General features: G+C 39.5%; 1 protein-coding gene across 6 annotated transcripts in view; it reads right to left on the minus strand.

The window, feature by feature from the left end:
- Nucleotides 1-22,223, minus strand: part of trappc9 (trafficking protein particle complex subunit 9) — a 213,826-nt gene that overhangs the window by 122,501 nt on the left and 69,102 nt on the right. For all 6 annotated transcript variants that reach the window (XM_067611537.1, XM_067611539.1, XM_067611536.1 and 3 more), the window contains one exon: nucleotides 17,131-17,249. In XM_067611537.1, coding sequence (XP_067467638.1) covers nucleotides 17,131-17,249 — 119 coding nt within the window. The remainder of the gene's footprint in view (nucleotides 1-17,130; nucleotides 17,250-22,223) is intronic.

The following is a 22,223-nucleotide window of genomic DNA, read 5'->3' on the forward strand; positions in this document are numbered from 1 at the left end:
TGAATGTTCAGTATTTTGTGTTCTAAATGTTATTTCAGAAGCATGCCGATAGTGAGAATTAAATCTTGTAGTTTGTGACATTTTCTGGCATTAAAATCACATTTAAATATTTGACAAATATTTGCACAAAGTATCAGCTGTCAGCACATTAAATCCAAATAAGTGGAAATTAGCTACGTGGTACTCAAGAGGTCTTGCCACCTGTAGATACATGATTTTAAACTGAAACACCCCACAGCTTATGATTGAATGTGTAGTTAGTCTTGCAGTGAGCTGTGTGAGTCTGTGCTACTTCACATTTTTCAGACATGAAACAGTTTGACTCTTCAATCGTGTTTCATGTGTGACAGGATATTAACATTTCATTTGACTACTACACAGGAGAAATTCCCTGTAGGGAGTAATTCCTGGTGACAGATCTGCAACTGAAGCCACTGAAATCCATAGCTATCATTTATGGCCAACTGGACTTTTTGAGTTCATATATAATAAACATTTATCAGACCTTTTTCCACAGTTTGTTTATACAATTTAATTTTTCACTGTTCACTTGATCTTTCCTTTTGTTTTTTAGTGTTTTATGTTGGTAGTTAAGTAAAGTTGATTTTGATAAGTGCTGTATAGCACTGCCAAGCCATTGAGCAATTTAAAGTTGGCAGTGTAAACAAAAATAATCCAAAAGTTAGTGTTGGCAATAGTTAAAACATTCAAACATGAGGATCAACAAGTCCATATAGTCTGCCGCCCACCTGTTTGGATGAGGTCAACAGAGCACTATGCACTGTGCACCCGTGTTCTGATACGTTCGGCATTTTAACTGATAGAGGACACCCACATAAACCCCTATAACACCTTTTATTCATGTTGTGCTGTTCTGTTTCACTTTCATTATACATTCCCCAGCCAGCAGACACATCTAAATACAAAAAGAAAAAGAAAATGTCCTCGAGGCAGAGGAAAAAATAATGCTGATTCTTACCAGCATTTCATATTCACAATTTACTAACTGTATGAGTGTTCTTCTTTCAGCTGAAGGTGACAGGCATGTGTTCCATCTACAGTCTCTAATTTGAATGCTAAACATTGTCACACTACCGTCACACAAACAACATCCACTGCACGACCATGCATCAATAACCACACCAACTTCTGTGCTCTTGTGCATGTCACGCTGGCTGGTTTTGATTCATTATTCTACACAGTTTCTTAGTTTATGCAGTGCAAATCAACAGGAGTGTGGGCGATGGTGACATCCTCGGGACTCATGGGACACACAGTTCACACAGTTCAGTTTCATGTAAAAGCATAACCTCGCTCTCCTTTTTACCTCACTGAGGCCCTTCAGGACTGCCCCTTCCCGCAAATCCTCTTTCTTTGCCTCCTCATTCAAGAACACTAGGTTTCCAGGGAAACAGCTGTGTGCAGCTTATGTAAATATTTAAAACCGTGGCTCCCTGGCTGCTTACTATGACAGGGTCACCAAGACTCCTCCATATCATGGCCTTGGCATTGCCTCATCATGTATGCCTATCACCTTGGAATACTTTTTTTCAACCTCTGCATTCACTTCAAACTACACCTATTAATGAATCCTCAAAAAGAATTTGATTGATCAAGTGGAGTATTTTCACCAACAATACGCAGTGTTAACATTATTCGAGTGTCCAAAGTTCCATCCATGTAAGTGCTTGCAGTGGTTGTGATTGCAGTCTCCATAAATTTGGGACAGTACAAATGTTTTGTTTTATATTACAACACAAAAAAGGTTAAAAGGTGTTAATTACCTCAATAACAGTTCACTGTGGCTGCTGCTGCTTTTACCATTCCTCCCTTTTAATGTTATCGCTTGCAAAACTGATGTGCCAAATTTTTTATAAACGTGAAGTCACAATTCACAATGTAGATTTGATTGAGTCTGTTGTCAGGAGATTAGAGCAGCCTAATGAATCTCATCCTCACACTTTGTATTTCCAGCCGCTAAACAATGAAAGATTGAGCCACATGCTAATGATCACAAGACATTTTTGCAACAAATACCACAAAGCCTCATTCTTATGCCCACAAAGCAACTGACTACACCGCATCTTTGGTCCATTACTCCTTTTACATCACGGCATTTCATCACTTATATTAAAGAATGTATTGAGCTAATCCTTAGAATCTGTATTAGACCCATGGCATTTGCATTGATTATAGAAAGCTGATCCATTGCCTCTGACAGTTGTCAAATACGATCCATTGCACTTGTACTCCACCAAAACACTGGACACAACACCTCAACTCTCAAGGGACCAAGTGACACAGCAGGACAAGTGTCACAAGTCATAATTTCCAGTAGCCTTGCTAGCTTGTCATCTGTTAGAAGTGAAGATATATACATAACACTACTGCACTTGAAAAACTAGTAAGACCTTTCAGAGCAAAGGGAAAAATGTGTTGGGATTGTTATTCAACCTGCCGCATTTCTCTATTTTTTATGCAAGCTGTACCTTATCACTTTGAATAAAATCATCATTCCACCTTAAAAAGTAATAAAAAAGCATCATCATCATACCCACATCCAGTTTGGTCTACAAGATAACACTGTAATAATAGCTTACACAGCCAATAGTTATCAGCTGGCAGATTAGCTAGCTAGCAGAAGTGCTAGCCCGTCAGTGACCCTTGCAGCTCATAGCAGTCCCGGGAGAGTCTCCCTATTGTCCTAATAATGACCTGATCACTACAACATCACACACATCGCCTAACTTTAACAGTTTTAATGATTGCCTACTGTACAGCTGTATTATGGAGAAAAAATACATAATATAGTGATCAGGACATTTTTATCTTCTCTCTGCTGTCTGCAGGGGGGCAGGGGAGAAATTGTAAACTCTACAGCTATAGGACTGCAGAGCTGCAAAGCGATCACCATTGAAATTTAAATTTCATGGCCTTTAATCTAGCAGATATACTGAAACTTGCCTAATGTTAATAGAGTTTGGTAGTTGATGGGCGGGCTGTGACACATACAATGGAAACCCAGGTGCTTCATGCATATAAATACTTCCTGCGGATTCTTACAATAAAAGAACCATTTCATCCAGAGTAATTCGATTTCTTTGGTGAGTGTTGACTAATTCACTTACATATGGTTCAATCTGATTATACGTTGTGAGTCATGAAGGGGAAGGAGAGAGGATGAACAGCGGCACTAAATTATGTCAAGGGAGAGTGGCATCTGTCCGAGATGAAGACTGCATCCGACACAAACACACACACACACACACATGCTTCCTCTGTTCATATGTGATCAGAGGTAAACAGAGGACCCACGGGTGCCTCAGACACGAAACGGCTGCTCTTTTATGTAACCCTGTGGTCCTGTGCAGGTGTCACACCATTTACCAGCTGGACCAACTACAGGGAGAAGCCTCACATCCCCCCTGTCCTCCATTTCTGTTCTTATAGTATATCAACAGCCAGTCAACCATGAAGATGTGAAGTCAGCTTCGAAGATGAGACAAGCAGAGCTGAAAGCCAGAAGCACCAAAAGCCTGAAAAAAAATGATAAATTGCATGGCGATGCGGACGTTTACGGAAACACAAACGTTTTTATTCCGACACACTGTGAACTATACTTAGACATAGATACACAAAAACATACACACACACCTACATAAAAATCTACAACAACTATCTGTCAAATGAAAAGGCAGGTGTGCTGGATGGTGAAGCATGCTGGCATATAAACATCCTGTTCAGGTTGACTGTGGTCAGGCTGAGGATGATCTGATCGACACTGGTTCAGTCATCGAACGTGGCAGCATATGGAGCCACGCTTGGCCTGGCTCACTGGATTTCACACATGGATTCAAGTCCAGTAAGCATGATGAAATGCTTGATTCTCTACTAATTTCACCCGCCAGGCTTGCATACACCAGCAATTCCACACACACACCAACACAGAAGCCAACAAACAGAACTTTATAGTGACCTTCTGGGGGTGGGACTGAATTTTTACACCAAGGCTCATTTACTCGATCACTGCAGGTCTTCTTGTATGATATTTTTAAGACTTCCATGGAGAACATTTAGTCTTTGGGCAAAGTGCAAAATCACTGCAATTATGCAATTATGTATTCCAACATTTACATGAAAACATGTACACTAAACACAGAAGTATATTCTCACTTGACTTCCCCTACACATCATAGAAATAAGATTTGAATGAAGGAGGACAAGTGTGGAATTTGTTCAAATAAATTTAAATGCAGATCATGAGATCTAATCCTCAAACTATGGAGTGGAATTGGTAGGAAACTGTAGACAAAATACCAGATTCATTTGTTGCAATGTTGCTGTCTATGGTGTCAAATCCAAAAGGTTTTCATGAATTACTCCTCTGTTGGTTTGTTGTCATTATTATCTGTTCAGCAGGGCTCGCTAGTGTCCAATATTTGGGTTAAAGTGAACAATGGTCTAATTAACTGTGGGCAAGTGAGCATCCTGCCACAGCCGTTGGCACTTTGTACATTGTGAATTGAACAGGTAATTACACATCAATGTATTTTTCCCTACATTAAAAAATGGTTTAAATTTAGAATAGTGACAGTCTAATGACATCATTCTTGTTGAATAACACCATATCATCATACACCCTGCCCCTGAGAAAGAACTTCATTATCACCTTAATTAATGATGTAAGGGACCCAATAGCACCAATGGAAAACAAAACTTTCTATTGTTGCATTTTGGAGAGCTACTTCACACCCTGTTCCATGTTGACCTGCAGTATTTATTATGGTGACTAGGGTTGGGAACCGAAAACCAGTTCAAAATTAGAACTGAATCCAAAATGCCAAGAAAGGTGAACTGTGGTCAACGCTTAAAGTGTGGCTTCACTTTATTATAGAAAACGACAAGACAAAGTGAAATGCATGTGGGAAGCTAATTAGCTGTAAGTCAGGCTACACATCAAATTGGACCAAACATTTAAGGTGGCATGGTGTTGATCTAAAAGAATGTCCAGTGTTTGATGTCTTGCGGTCTCCTAGCCCGAGTGTGTCATCAGCCAGTGCCGGTACCTCCAGTAGAGCCAGGGATACCTAGCCGCGACACACAGTGTATACGTGTACTGTATTCCTGTTGTCATTAAGGTGTCGCTTTTCTTTTTTGACTTTTTCTTGTTGTTCAGCAACAGACAGGAACTCATCAGCTGCATTCAGACTGTCCTGTGTAAAACAATACAAGGGGAAATATATCTGGAAAATAATCACGCTGCAGCTCTGTTTACTGGCAGGCACATGTGAAACACGTCTGTGTGCCTTGATCTCATTTCCTCTAATGTAAACCTTTCTATGTAGTATTACGGGCCATGTACATATATGTACTCGTATGTGTATGTATTTGTAAGTAACATATATAGTTTGTTATCCTTGTCATCGTTGTGGTTGTTTGCTACTGTGGTTTTACTATTGAAAGCTGTTCTGTGTCTACAGTATTTTGTTTATTTGTGCATTTACATTGACTCACTATTGTTTTTATTTATTTGGAGTTCTTTTCGTGTGTATTAGATATCATCCGTTGATTGTATTATCTTTATCTACTAAACAGGTTACAGCTGTTACAGTTAAAGGGGAGTAATAGGTCATATCTGTGGGAAAGATAGATTTACCTCCTAATGCACAGGGAGTTTTTGTAATATTATAACATAATAAAACAAAATTAACTTACTATACAGTATATTGTAGTTGACTTCCCATGTTTATCAATACCTTTCTGAATGTGAATTTTTGCTATATTTATATTTCTCTGAGTTGTGTTGTGAAGGATGTGATCTCCTGCAGGTGTGCTGAACATTGTTATTTGTTTGATGTACTCAACACAGTGACTTATTATACTGTCTAGATGTGTATAACTCACATATCCTGACACCCCACAAATAATCACCTCAGGCATTGACAGCACATATCCAAGAACAAATCATACAAGCTTTTTGTGTGGATTATTATTACCCTTTGTCTTCATTCGGTTTCCTTTTTTGCATTATTTATTTATTTATTCATTTATTTATAGTTATTTTTATTATTTATTTCTCTTGTATTTTTTCATGCCTTTTCTCTGAGTGGAGTTCTGCTATGTGCTTGGTGATCTATAATTTTGTTTTGCTTTATTTTCAATAAATTTTTGATCACAAAAAAGTATATAAAAATAAGTTTTTTAGCATAATAATATTATGTTTAAAATAAATGACGGTACTACTAAGACATTTTATGACTTGGTGGGAGACATCACACACCACACCAAACCTATTAGCAGTATTAACCTACATGGATCTTCCTTCTTCCTCTTATATTTTAAGCTCTCCAAGTTCACCGATGTTTAAGGTATAGTATATTGAAAAAAGGAACTCAAAATTGTTCTTAATCCATAACTACAGGAGAATTGTGCATTTAGCACTTTTATTGGGTTGAAAATCCAAAATGTTGCCTGTTGGCCTTGTACCTGTTTGTCAACAAATAACATAATACTTTTGATCAAAAATAGGTGCATTTGATGTATGAACATTTAAATTATTAGCCTTGTTGGTTGATTTCTACATATATAGTGGCTTACCACATTTTTTGCCCTCTTCATACTCACTACTATAACTTATTTCCTATTTCCTGACATCCTTGTTTCCTTATTGTAGCTTTTTCTCTGAAGTATTGTTTTTTTTTTCATAATTTTTTTGACATTTTTTGAAAAAAAAAGACAAAACACATGATTAATAAAATTCATATAATATATATACAACTATTCAAGAGCCAAAGTTTATATGGTATTTCTGTACTACTTTGAACAGGGACAGGAAGACTTCAATGAATTCTGGTCGGCCTGTCTCTTCACAGCTCATAAAAAGCTGCCTAGGAGCCCAGACGGAATTGTGCATTTTACATGAACAGTAATTAGAAAGATGAATACAAAACTCAGTTATCCCTGGGGTTAGGGTCTTAATGGACCAGATCATATGGCCATCAGTTAGAGACAGGAGGCCTGCGGTGCCACATCACAGTGTTAGCACTGATGGAGCAGCGACAGGTCATCAGGGACAAAATATACCGCGCTTACTTCATCCTCTCTGTCTCTTGTTTAAGATTGCCTCCAGAATGTAGGAGTTAAATGCCAAACAAGGGGCTTCGTAGTGTCACTGTCAGGATGATGTGGCCCCCTGCTCATTGCAACTACGGGTGAAGAATTTGCCGTAAAGCGCCGTGCTGCTGACTTTCTGCCAACGCTGCAACTGCAAGCCGAGCCTGCAGGTTTGCTGACTCTCACAGGAAATAAAGGACGCCCTTTCACAATTTACTCAAATGTTAATAATCCTCATATTAGCAAATCTCAAAGGTTTAATTTGATGAGATATCGACATCCTACAGGAAATGCTAATTATGAGGCAAATAGTAAAAAGCAAAATAAAAGCCTCACATGGAAATTGTATCACTAAATATTTGAGTTTTGCTGAAAGAAAACACAAAAGAGTAAATTATACACATTATCATTATTATTATTATATATTATATATATATATAAGTATAATGACAACCCTTCTTGAGAAAGAATGAAACACATAATCACATTTGAACTTATCAAACTGCTACCTGGGGCATAAAAGAGTCAACAGCAGACTTTGCTGCACCTGTCGGAGAGTGATAGGACGAGGAATGGAAGTAGATGCAGCGTCCACAGAGACGGTGGAAGCAGCGAGAATCTTCTGATATGTGACTCACACACAAGTGGCAGAAAAAAAAAAAAAAAAAGAGTCCACAAACCCCTGTAGGTTTTCACACCAGAAGCAGCTTCTCAGGGACACATTCCCCCCACCCACCCCCCACCCCCCACCCCCCACCCCATCTATCTTCCCATTTCTCCTCACTCATGTTTCCTCCCATCATCTATCACCAAGGCACCAGGGATGTGCTTCATGATGTTGCAGCCTAGCCTGAAGACAACAGGCAGCCATATACAGATAAACTGAATAAGTGAAGGCAGGAGGGGCACAGCTGTGGTTTGCAGCTGTAGCTTCAAATCCCAATCAGTGAGCACTGTGTGTAGCGGGCATGTTTTAGAAGAACAGGTAAATGAAGCACTCAGAGATTAAACGGATTGTAGGAATAAAATTGTTGGCAAACAGCCGGCGACTGGTGCGGCATGGGGTTTGTTGGTTTTGTGTGTGTGAGGAGGGGCTTTCCTGATGATGATTATACCTTTTGATTGGTCTTAATTATCTCACATTCCCTATCTCCAGGCAGATCGCAGACACTCGGAGGTAGTAAACTTTTCGAGACCAGACGGCGAAACCTAAAAATAGACATTCAGATTGACAGATAGTTGCACACTACACCAAGCTCGCCACCCTGAGAGGATGGATGGGATATTTAGTCCATTTGTTGTCCCCCTGTGGCGTCAGTGGAGACAGTTATGTTAAATAAGGCCAAATTTTTCACTGAGAGAGCTGCTTGTCAAAACCCCCGACAGGAGGAGGTTTCAAACAGCACAGAGGCAGCTCTGTAATAAAGAATTGTGCTGAGATGACCCTGGTGAGACTTTGAAACTTTTGGAAAGGGTTTATTTCTTTAAATACAGTCTGAGCACCTGCCTAGCAGGTGGTAGAAAGTAGTATTGCACTATTGAATGCTTCAGCATGGTGTCGTAAATGACAGGGAATCAAGGAGCAACAGCCTGTTCACAAAGGCCTGTGAAGTGTTTTCTGCTCAACACCTTTCTTTTTTTCTGGAATATCTCTGTTGCTGTGAAGTGTACTGTGGTTCAGCCTCCAGGGACCAATATTACCCATCAAGAAACACTAGTCAAAAGCAAGCTGTTTGACTACATTTGAAGTCTAATCATAGGTTGACTGAATTATTACTCTTATTCCCACCTGTCTCCCTCTATATATATCTCTGGAGTCAAAGCTGAATAAACTTATTTACAGCCAAAGTGAGGTTTGGCATCAATAGGAAACATGTATCAATTGCTTGACTTGACTGTTGGATTTTTCCTCCACTACAGCAGAGTTAACAGCTTCACATGGAAGCACTGTGTGCCTGACACAGGGTGATGTCTTTCATGTTGCATCAACATAGAAACCATTTTATATTGATGGGACATATGCAAGAACTGAATTTTTGGAATTTGTGAATCAATTTAGAGCTGTAGGAGATACAAATCTTTATTCATATGTGATTTTCTTCCCTCGCTCCTTCTATATTTGACATGCAATGTTCCAAAGACTAAATATAAGTAAAAAGAAATCCCAATATAGATTTGGGGAATAAATATTTCCATCTATTTCTATCCTCTTCTATAAAAAGAGAAAGCATCTTGAGACTTTTTTTGCTCTCTCACATAAGAAGACATGATTGTACATACAGCTCTCCTTCAGTGTCTCTCCTGTTATTTAAATCCTAATGCAGCTCAATTAAAAGATGAGATGTTCACAGTATAACGGAGCTCTAAGGCGAGCACGGATTGTAGGAAGAAGATACACGATCCTGGATGCATGTAAACAATGTAATGACAAACTCTGATATATCTGACATCTGATATGCAGAGGATCAATTTTATTTTCTGTCGCTCTGGTTTTCCATTACTGATGGAGATACTGATGGAGATAAGATAAAGAAGCCTCATCCAGCAAAGCCAGAAAACAAAAGACAGGGTTCAGCTTTAACTACTGACATAACTAGTCCATACAGAAATGACAGAGGAGCTGGATACTGACAAGTCAAAGACATGTCTGCATTACTGCAGAGACCTGTAGTGAGAAACCTGCATTGTGCTAGAATCATGTTGAAAAGAAATATGGAAAAAACAAAATTGTGTGACTCAGAGTGAAACCTACAAGTCAATATACCTAAACTCTAGAAGAAAAACTAATGTGAAAAGCAACAGGAATACTTCAGACATTTTAGTGTGTGTCTGTAGGAGGGGGGGCAGCCACTTTGTTCTCCATAGGTTGCATATCCGCAGCTCAATCAATAAAGATCAACCTTCAAAAACCAATTCAAAGTTAGATAAAACTGAACCTGAAGTTGGTGGTGAACAAGACAAAAGAGGAGGAAAAGAAGGAACAGCTTTAATCCTGAGCCAAGAAAAAGAAAATCATTTGGTTGTTCAGCTGGAGTTTCACACTTGGGCAGACAGCTGTGGCAGTTATAAATATCTGTATCACGAGCTGGGATCTGTATCTGTGAAAAGAGCTGAACTGCCATCGGCAGGGCTGGGCTTCTAAAAATAGCAGGCAGGCTGGCTGGCAGGCAGGCAGCCGACTCTGCCTCCGTCTCCACTGGATTTGATTAGCCCTGAAGAAGCTCTGCCCACCCCAACACAACCGCCCCCACCCCGACACTGTGTGTGTGTGTGTGTGTGTGTGTGTGTGTGTGTGTGTGTGTGTGTGTCAGCATGTCTTGTCTAGAAGCCTGGTTCTGTCTCACAGCACACAACCACAGACACACTCTTCATTGTTGAGAAAATGCTTAGATCGGCTGTTCTGAAGTGTGATCCAATTTTCCTTCTTACCAGCATGTTTAAGATGAATATCTTGGCATACATACAGGGACATACAGCAATCAAAAACCAAAATAAAACAAAACTAATAAAAAAACAGCACCTAGATGTTGTGTTATCTGGCATAAAATATAACAAATATAAGCATATTTGACTTGTTTTTTCTATGTGAATTGAAAATAAACATTAAATGTAAGTACAATCACTGCTAAAGAGATTTTCAAAAGGGACTTCATTTTCAATCAACTAATTAATCAAATAATCGTTTCAGCTCTACATGTATGCCAAATAACTGATTAAAATCATCTAAATATATCAAAAGACAAACAAGTATCAAAAGCAAAAGTGGCAAAGCACCTACTCCTCAATTTCAGAGGTAGACTATAACCAACTGAAGGACCTGTGAGCGTCTCAGAAACCCACTTTCAAAGCCACTGTCAGAGATATAACTGCAGTAGACACTGCAGTAATATCTTACAAATGACCACCTGAAATGGGACTATTTCATTTCATATTTGGCTGGGTTAAGAGGTGCACGTCATATAGAAAATGGTGCACTCCAAGACCCCTGATGCAGGCAGGAGGAAGCACAGTAACAGCCTCTCACAGACCTTTTCCCTCAGAGTAACACATGCATTTATATTCTAACAGCAATCTCTATGTTGCAATAACATTATGGGAAGGAAAAGTAAAACTGCACTGGGTGCAACATTTGGTGTTTTGAAGATAATCGGTGGGCGTGTCTGAGGGGCCTCTGTATTTCAGTATCATAGCTTCACTTGAAATAGTCCCGATGACATCTGTCCAGTGAAGACAGGTTTACAGGAAGGCCCAGTGAATGAGCAGGATTGTACACTGGCCAGTGACGGCCAATCAGAGTCTGCGACATGTCTGTTTTCAAGACACGTGACTGATGAAATGCATCGTGATTCGCTGAAATACACATGTGGAAGGCTGCGCTCTTAACCCACTAGTCTCTTACCAGTGAATCAGACGGGTTCCCAAATACGATGTAACACCGGCACTCAAAAAAAATCGTCAGCGAATGAAACTTACAAGGCTACGAAAAGAAAGAGGGGCATCCTCACTGCGTAGTTATGTTTATGTCTTCTGTGTGACTTTGACAGCAGCAGCCTCAGCAGGAGACACACAGCTCTCTGTTTGAGTGTTAATCACCAAGATTTATAAATGACAACCTTTAGAGTTTAGTGAAAACCAAAAAAATGCTTGCTGCTGATCATCAGGAGTGTTTTTAATGACATTATTGAGGTGTAGCCTTCATCTCTGTGGCTCCTGCCAGCTTTGTCAACATCTACCACAGAATCTCTCCTAAAGTAGAGATATAACAGCTGTTGCTCTGTGTCTGCTTGTTTAACTGGTTAATACAGGTTTAAACCTAAAGTAACTAAACTGAGGTTTAAGCCGGAGTGAACTTCCTATGTATTCCATACCATCTGGCTTTACACTAAATATGGAGAAACTTACATTTATACACCATTCATTTACTGATCCAATAAGTGCCTTAGTGTATATTTTGCATATTTGTGTAATATATAAACATTATGTATCAATAACTAAAGGAAAACAACCAAATCTTAAGGGAACTTCATTGTTGTACATAATATGTATAATGAATCACCAAAATTATGGGGAAAAAGGAGCTATTTTCATTTTTGGCTGGCGGGCCAGTGGAAATATACAGGGAGCCAGTAAAACTCTGATCTACAGGCCAATTGGGCCAGTGGGGAAAAAAACCTGATGTTGAACCCTGCGAAGGCACAGCACTCATTGCAGACACAATCAGACTGTAACAGAGCTGCGAGAGGTGAGCAGAGGAAGTGCTCCCGCTGAAGACAGGCAGGTGGAATGAGACATAAAGCCGCGGTGATGAGGTGAGAGAAGTAATTGACAGTGTCAAAGAAACCAAGTTGTGGAAGTGCCCTCCATCTGAGTCGCTGGAAATGTGTAAATAATCGGTAAAACCAACACGTCTGAGCGGCCAGACCTCCTTCACCTGTGGTGGATCCATCCCATCCTGACAGCATACACATTTTTCCAGCCCACAGTCATTTGCAATTTGGTGGGAGGAATTGAAAAACGGATGGTAAGATTGAGCGATGAACAGTCAGTGAGATTAACATGTTGACTCCTCCTGTGCTGATTACAGATCAGTGGTGATTGATTGCACTTTACTTACTCATAGTGCGCAAGCTCAAGTATACACACCAGCGACTGCCGATGGTGAAAGAGTAGCAAATATATACTCACAGATCAAATATACTAAACATGAGGAAAATACAATATATAGAAAAAAGTATAGGAGTAAAGAAACTCACACAATACTAATGGACAAATTTGGTTTACGTGGTCTAATACTCAATTGGCTCACCTAAGATTTAGATATGCAGGGAAAACCCTGTTTCACTGCCAGACAGTTTGAAGATTTTCAATTTCCTGTGCATCTGTCCATCCGTCCTCCTGGCCAAAAACAGTTATTAGCAGCTAATACAAATTCTCTCTCATCCTATCATGCCCACACTGACAAATCAGGGTCCACATAACACTAGCAGTATGCCTGTTCAAAAATCACTCTAATATATGCAGAGACATAGCTCAAACAGATAGCAGTGAGGAAAGTAAGGAAAGATGTCTTCGAGGCAACACATCAGTGCTTCCTGTTACTGAATCGGGAAGATCAGGGCTTTATAAAACAAGGTTTAAAGTAGCTGTATTGTGAAAAGGTTTTTCCTTATTGCCTCTGCACATAAATGTCGGTTGCTGCCTGTCTACCGATACAGAAAGAGAAGTGACAGAGAAGTAAGATAATGAAGAAATATGGAAGGAAGGCATTGCTGGCACTAATGCTTCAGCAGCCTTCCAGGGACAACGTTATCACCAGTCAAGAGTGTCGACATTGGACGACTGTGTAACAAATTCTTTATATCCAATGACGATTTTTTTTAATGCTTGATTTCTACATATCTGCTCATGGTTAAAGTTAGAGTACGACGGTGATTATGGCAAATAAAATATGGTTAAGGTATGAGTTGGGTTGGACACTTGGTGAAGGTTACAATTCATGAAATACCGAATACTGATTGAGATTCTTTGTGTGCACACACAACTCCCACCCTGCCACCCCCATCACTTTCTACCTCGCTACATGAAGGGAACACTACTTGCTGCATTGGTAGTGATTGTTGGCATTCAACATAAATCCTGAGGTGAGGAATCATCTGATACATTACATTTCTGATAATAAAAGGTCTAGTTTGTATCAGTGCCGACACCAACAATGAAAACTTATGTAAATAAAGCATGAAATTACATTTGAGATGTTGTCCATACTTGATTCCTGTATTATTTTATGAGAATGGGCCAAACAATCTTCCTCTTATCAATTTTTCCAAAGCTTTTTTTCCCTTAAAGACAAACAAAGTTTTTGTACGACTAACTTTGTCTGGATTTATGTTGAATAATGTTGTACCTGTCCACCTCTTGTATGTCAACATGCGTCAGCTGCTTGTTGAGGGTTTGAAAACAATTGCTGAAAAAAATATAGCAGTGATGAGTCATGCAGCTGGAAACCCAGAATAAATTCACTACTGCATATGGACAAATCAATGCACAAGCTTTTGTTGAGCACGCAGTGAAATGAATCACCTCGGTGCTCACAGTATGTCTAACAGTACATCTACAAAATGAAAGGAGGAGCTCCCGTCTTTACAACATGCTTTAAGGTTGACTTCAAGTTCTAGCAAGGTGAGGATCTTTATTTAATTGGCTTTACTTTAACCAGGGTTCCAACACCATATCTGCTCTGAAATTCAAAGCTGCCAGTCAAATTCTGCCTCTAATAAGCCTAACCAGTGATTAAAATGCCCAGCTTGTCTTTAAAAATGCCTGGTCCTTTTTTTCTCCCTTACTGCATCGGTACTGGATATCTAACAGGTTACGCAATAAATCCAAAGGGAAATAAATTGTTCATTTTACTTGCAGTGATGCTGTGCAGCACCAGTAGGATTTGTAGTCGGTACAGATGAGACGTAAACAAATATGAATATATTACCCCAGATATTTATTGTTTAAAGTTCATCCTAGTTAACTTTTCATCATCAGCTTTTTTTTGGACAGTGATGGATAAATCCTGACTGCTATTTTTACCTAATGGCCCCACATTCAACCCTGGTGCTTTGCGTGACTTCACACACTTCACAGGAACTGATGAGCTCGAGTCAGGGACTGACTAAAAACTGCTAAGACTAAAACTTTCCAGATTGCTGTCAGTAGTCTTCTCATTGTTTTCCATAGACACTTCAACTTTATCTTCATCTGGATGCCCTCCCATCGCATGCACAACCTCCTGTTTTTAGACAAAAAGTCATGCAATATGGCCGAATTACTTAATCGGACTTTTCCGATTAAGTTATTTCTCCAATGTCCAAGCCTCGTCTTCCTGTTGGTTTACTTTTTTCTATCTGTGAAGGTGCAGGTCAAATGCAAATTATGTTTTATTATTTGACTAATTTAGGTTAATGGTTAGATTATTACTGTTTTATTTATTTTGCTGGCAGCTAAACTTATACATATACATAAAAGGATTATAAATGGCAGTAGAAAACCAGAAAAAGGAGACAACTTCTAACAACTTCCTATGTAGGCCCCGCCCTTTTTCAGTATCCAAATACAAATATTTTTGTGATATAAACAGAATCAGATACAGATAGTTGGTTTTTGTTTCACCCCTTCAGTACAGCAGAATCTTTGGGAGAACATACAACACATTCTCACACCAAGTCCTGTTGGCAAAGTTTCCCAGAGATATTATTAATCCAAGGAGATGAGAGTCCTCATCATCGAAGGCGTTTTTTCCTCATAAAAGTGAAATATCATTAAGGCAGAGCATAAATCTCACATTTGTGTGGCTTGTCTATCACACTCACACACTCTCCTCTCATCCTCTTCAAAGCAATCACAATTATTTTCTCCGGCAGTTAGCGTTTTTCAGGCTGTCTGTTTGTATTTGTTAGTTCACCGTCATTTGTTACAGCAGTAATTCTTGGCTGCTTGAGAGATGATTTGGTCGGAGGTGTGTTTCTGCAGTTAAGACACCGTGAGACGCTTTGGACTCGTTTTCACTCGTAATCAATTTATTTCCTCCGTGGCAGAGAAACTTGATGCACGAGCCTCCAGAAACTCATGCTGTTTAAACTGAGCTAACAAAACACTTTGAAGACTAACTGACTCTAAAAGACTCAGTATAAACTGACTTGAAGGCACTCGCTAGCATAGCTACATTAAGGCTACAAACAAACAACCCATAGTGGAACGACCCGGTTACAGCAGTACACCCTCTATTCAAATAAAATATCTGATGTTGTGAACACATAATTGTCAAGCTCCACTTTTTCAAATGTAATTTACTGAATAAAATATTGTCTTATATTTGGGCCAATATGGTACCATGTTTGTGTGCCGATATCTTCCAGTACACTTTGCGAAACCTGTGCTCTTGATGTTTGCTCTTCCATGTCTATTTAATCCTGTCGCTTTCAATGCACATGGTCTACATTTATATGCATGGTATGAGAAATTTGGGTTGGTAAGTGATGTCACTATCTAAGCTATAAGTCAGAATTTTGCTCTTTCTAATAAACACTTTTCTGTCCAAAGTTGTCATTGACAGAGTATTCTTTGACTATGAACAAAAACATCCTCTTGCATTTCCTCTACTATTAGTCATCCTCCAGTCAAACATTTCTGAAGAATGTCAGAGAAGTTGACTTTTTTTTTCGGAGCACATCCGAACATTTGACATCAATGTTGTTTTCTCTCCTTATGATTCACAGATGAGAGAAAAAAGGTTCTTCTAGTTTTTAAAGTTAAGACAACGTAGCCACCAAACTTGCAGGTGGATTGGCTGTTCTGCGGTTCAGATGACCCTCAGCGGGTAGACTAAAGTCAGCCCGCCCATTTCTTCCCTTCAGACATCAGCGAGCCCTCAACAAAACCTTCTCCCCTGCTGATAAGCTCAATCTTGTTCATTCTCATTCTGCCTGTCTCCATCGTAGCTCTTTTCCTTTCCTGTCACACCGTCTTTTTTTCCCCTTTGCACTCTTTGCAGTTTCACAAAAAAAAAACTCCTGTAAACAATTTCCTCTCATTTCTATGCCTATGTTGGTGCTCTGAGTCCTCATTCAAAGAGCAGAGTGCATCAGCCAAGGTGAGACACCAGCCAAATAAACTCAGTGTTCTCTCTATGGGCATATACAGAAAGCTGTAGTTTAGTGGTAAATAATGCTATAGTTTTACCTCAAGTTTTGCAAAGACATGCACATACTCTACACAGCATTACTGGGGTTATAAGAGAGATAAAGACCAAGAGTGGAGGGTTAAATATCCCAATCTGAGATATTCATTATCAGCAGAGAAGGTGCAGTGAGAGATGCACCAGGTTGAACATGCATTTTCCCAAATCTATGCTACAAGCCAGGAAACACAAAATAAAACAAAGCAATGAAAACACTGCTTGCATCTTGATCCCGAGCAAAACGATAGGGCTTGTTTTCATGCACTTAACAGAAGCTATTGTTTATTCACCTTAATATGGCTGTACTCTGCCTTGCCGGACTCGCTGCTGACAGGTTTAGTCTCGGGCCTGGGTTTGAGGACTTGGCGCAGTGGACTGGAGATTGGCAAGCCTGTCACACTGATCCCATCTGAAAAGACATCAGAGCATCACAGAGTCAGCAAAATAAGCAGGGCTATTAGTGAACAGCAGCTAGTAGAGCAGCAGAGCAGGAGGTCTCACGCTGTTAAATATCAACAGTCTGTGATGCATTACAGTACTTTACAGGAGCTATGATTAATTGTTTTAATTATCATTTTAATGTAACCACTCTCCCTCATCTACTTCTTGTTCAGTTAGTGAATTACTACATTTACCAGAATCACCATGTTCCTGAGAATTACTTGATGACCCCCAGGAAACAAACTTCTGATCAAAAGTAGGAGTGTATACATATTAATTTAACAAGCAACCAACCAATTTCTTAAAAAAAAATGTTGTGACTCTGGTAACACAATGTGATCACACCCCTTAGCTCAAAACACGACATGTCTGGTGTCTGATTGCATACTGAGGCTGTTAGTGAAGGAGAAATTGGTATCTATGGCCTTTTTACATCTTTTAAAGCTTTGCCTGATAAATGATTGTTGAATGATTTAGAAAGCAGCGAGTTCTTAATGATTCTGCAGGGAATCATTTTTCTATCAAACTTAACTATGTTATGGAAATATCTTGACATGTCGTCACATCTGCATGGGAACAACACTTAAATTGCTAAACATACATTGCAAATAGTGGTTTTTTTAAGTTTAAATTGTTTTAGAGCAGACCTTTCTTTTCAGTAATCTATGGCTTGGATGTATACTCTCAACTGGAAGTTTATTAGGTACACCCAGCCAAAACTAATACACTCTAGCCCTGCAATAAACCCTACCTTCATAAAGGTTATTATGTTCAGGGAGGCATTGATTCACCTTAATGGTCATTTTGGAGGCTGCAGTTTGTGGTGCTGTTGAATTGTATTGCGTTATAATGAGAGGTGCTACCAATATTTTGTCTACCCTCATCCATAGAAATACACACATATATGTCTATTCATATAAATGGAGGCATAATTAGTAAGATATACTAATGATATCAATGTATTTTTTTCTCAAAATGCTGTGGTCAGTTTGTCCTGCTAGATAGCAAATGTCCTACTTTCAAATTATGGTACAAAGAAATTGAGTTTTTCTATTTTCTTAAATAATAGAAAATCTGAGGGTTCATGCTACTACAAGCATGTGAGGAATAAATGAATGATTTTACATCCGTGACCTTGAGAGAAGCAGTGTGGACACAGGAGCAGCTGCACTATCAGCAGCTGTGTTCGGCACCACCACAGGGGCTGCTGCTTTCAACCCACTCAGACAATACTCAAAAATGACGCCCAGAGCCCACGCTCTGACGTCAAAGCCGCCATATCACTCTCTGACGTCAGTGGACTGCAAAGCCCCGCAATTTCCCCTTAGAGAGGGGAAATTACCGGGCTTTGCAGCAGCTCAAGCAATTTGGCTCAAGATAGACAGATAGTCATATTCAGACAATCAAACTGTAACAACCACATGCAAGATTGGTAAAATAGAACCAATTGGAAGAGTACTTCTGTTAATAAGGAAGTCAGAGCGACAGCACGACTATGTGGACACGGAAAAAAGCGTTGAGCTCACATTCACAGCAAAGAAGTGCAACAGCAAACTGGAACAGATCAGAAAGCAGGAGGGCTTCTCACTAAAATAATGAACTATAAAACAGGGGACATCATTAGTAAAGGCTTGTCTCTAGCAATAGGGACAATAAAGAAAACAATGGACTCTATTTGTTTCCTTTTATTGAATCTCTTTAGTGTGATGAGTCGCAGAAAATGATATTTTAAGTGAAGCAAACACACAGATTGTTTTTGCATCTTCTTTTTATCAAATCAAATTAGCAGCTAGGGCTGTGTGATATGATGATATATATCGTGTGACCATAAATTGTTTCATATTATGCTATCATTTATTTCGTTGGGATGTAAATCACGCTTTTTACAGCGATACTTCTCATCATTTGGAGTCTGTCCATCTTTTGCGTGGATTACATTGATAAATTACTCTTCTTGGCTTTTTACTTGAGAAGCTTTTATTGCACTTACAGTAACGTAACAAGTTTAGTTGCCGTCAAATCTCCACTGCTGTCTGTCTCTCCTCTGCATGCACACGGAGGGTTCAGCCCCGCCCGCGCTGAGAAAGAGCAGAGAAGAGGGAAGCAGCGAGACGACGACTATAAATGACAGCAAAACGCAGAAGAAACTGTCTTTATTTATGTTATTTACCTAATTTATGTGCACTGGTTTAATTTCAGCTCAGTGTGAGAGTCTCTGCTGCATTTAGCTGTCATTTATGATCACGCTACTCTGCTCACTATGGTTCACTGCGGGCAGGGCTGAGCCCTCTGTGTGTGTGTGTGTGTGCTGCACACACACACACACACGAGAGACTGTGAACCAGGTGAAGTACTTGAGTTGACAACTACACTTGTTACGTTACTGTAAGTGCAATAATAGCTTTACGAGTAAAAATCTAAGATTCACTACATGCCCCATTTCGAGTCTACAAAAAAGAAATATGCATCACACCATCGACTTGTGCCATCCATCGACGAGCTTGAAAATGCGATAAAACAAAAAATGAGCTTCGGCCAAAGAGCTGGCACTGTTTCTCTTTTTCATTTTCAACTTTATTCAAAAATAGTGCATACAATATGACCAGTGTATTCAGCATCATTTTATGTTGTTTAATTTTTGACACTGAAAATATTGACATAGTAGATCACAGTGTGATCTAGGGTGACCAAAGATTTCAAACTGTTTCTATCACTATTGTTAACTTTTGTCTGAGTGAAACTTGTCATTGTCAGCTGTTGTCACTCCTCTGGTGACGGTAATCTCCATTCTCTATAACCTACTGTTAAACAGATCACATATGCATCGAGACATAGACTTAAGGTGGCAGGAAATAGAACAACCAGAAAAATACAGAGAGAAACACTCTCAGACTTTATAGACTGCATCCTCCATTATGCTACGCAGTCTTTCAGGAGATACACGACTCGTCATGTCCTGTGGCACAAAGACTACGTGAGTAATGGGTGGCGTGATTAACGATGGCATTGCTCACAATCATCTCCTCCTTTACACCTTCCCTCCAATCAGTATCTGTCTCGTTCTCTGTCTGACGGCCTCGGGGAGAATCGGGTGAACTCAGCATTTCTATCAGTGGACGGCTCGCTGCCTGTGCTTAAGTAGAACAGCAAAGATTGGGAGTGTCACTTATGAAATAATTATAACAGCATTATCATAGATCGGAATGTCAATGAGATAACTGTGGATCTCTGCGGTTGTCAGTTGCTCCCATATTAACAAGCCTCTTCTCTGGAAGATAGATATATCTAATACATATGGAATATATGACCTGTTGCAGTGCAAACATTAAAACCTCATTCAATATCCTGTTCAGGGAAGAGAATCATGAGGATGGAAAATACAAGTCAAACACCAAACCTAGCTTGACCGGAGCCTCGTTTAACAACTATTGGCTGAAGATGGACAATCTGATTTCTGCACTTTTAAAATACACTATTCGTCCGATTCAAAGGATATATTACAGTAAAATCTTTCAGTGCCACTTCCAAAACCTCACTGTTCTGAGCCGACATGCAACACTGAAAGTGTAGGAAAGAACGTCATTATGCTTCTATCAGTCTTGCAGAGAGAGGGAGAGGGATGGGGCTACATGATGAGCAGAAATCTGTTAGGTAATATACAAAGAACAAGTGATTACCATCATTACTGAAAGCCATTCCAGTCGGTCTGGACGCTCCATTAAAGGCAGAGGGAGATCATCTACAAACAGCTGCTTTGTTTTAACAGCAGTAACAAATGTCTAATATGCAGCCATTCACACGGTGTTTAACTTGACTTATCTAAACTATGGCTATTCATTTTCTACTACAAGCTTTTTCTTAATAAAACATTACTCGACAAAAAAAAGCTAGAAAAGTATGGTTTCCCTGACGATTTGCAGTGTGCTCCTTTTCAGCAACAAACGAACTTTAGTACTTCATCAGAGATGTTTGTGCACTGGTCTTTTAAGAGATCACCTGTCAAACAGTCCAGTACTGTGGTTTGTCCTCCACTGATATTCTCTGAATGAGGTTTACATAAAGGGGTTCTGTGGGTTGCACTCTTTGTCTGTTCAGCAGTTCAGGTGACTATCAATACTTATTGGTAACTGCCCAGTTTCCTTCCATTTATTTCCAACAAACTCAAAATGTAGGACTGGAAGAACATCACTTCCTTTGCTACTAGGGCTGGATATCGTTTGAAATTTTATGGTACTCATGATAATATGATGCCTGAAGTTTTAGTGCCAACACCAAAATGATGCATTTGTGATACCTTACTTTGAGAAATATAAATGTTTTTTTTTTCATTTAGCAAAAGAAGCCATAGTTCTCAAATGTGAAATGTTGTCTTAACACATACTACTTATCTATATCCATATATACTTATCCCCCAGATAAAAGACCCACCAGACTACAGATGTTTGGAACATTAAATAGAAAAGCTTTCATGAATGGGCTAAAGGTTGAATAACTGTTGTATCACTTGACAACAGAGAGTAGTCGAATGGAAATCTAACACGAACATGTCAAACATTATTACTTTAAAAGCTTTCTTGGGGGCGAGTGGGACAGCAGCGTATTCTCTCACTAGTGTCAACTGAGGACAAACAATGAAAGAACACTAAGACAGCACCTCCTCATCCCTTACTGATTTCAACAGAGCCTCTGAATGCTTCTCCCTCTCTCTGTTTGAGTCCTTTAATTCACGTTGCTAGTGTGTGACTTCTTCAGCATAATTTGCTCTTGTGTCTCATTACTTTTTTTCGTGGATGCAGACATTTAATGTGGTACGAGGTGCAGGCCGGGTTGTGGGGTGCAGCCGCCGCACCACTCTTCAAAAGACAACCACAACATTAATGTCTGTGGTAGCGCTGTCAGGTACGACGCTCACACCATTTAACACGATAAAGCTCGCTGCAAG

This window comes from Thunnus thynnus, chromosome 15 (genome assembly GCF_963924715.1).
Source record: "Thunnus thynnus chromosome 15, fThuThy2.1, whole genome shotgun sequence".
Classification (NCBI taxonomy): domain Eukaryota; kingdom Metazoa; phylum Chordata; class Actinopteri; order Scombriformes; family Scombridae; genus Thunnus; species Thunnus thynnus.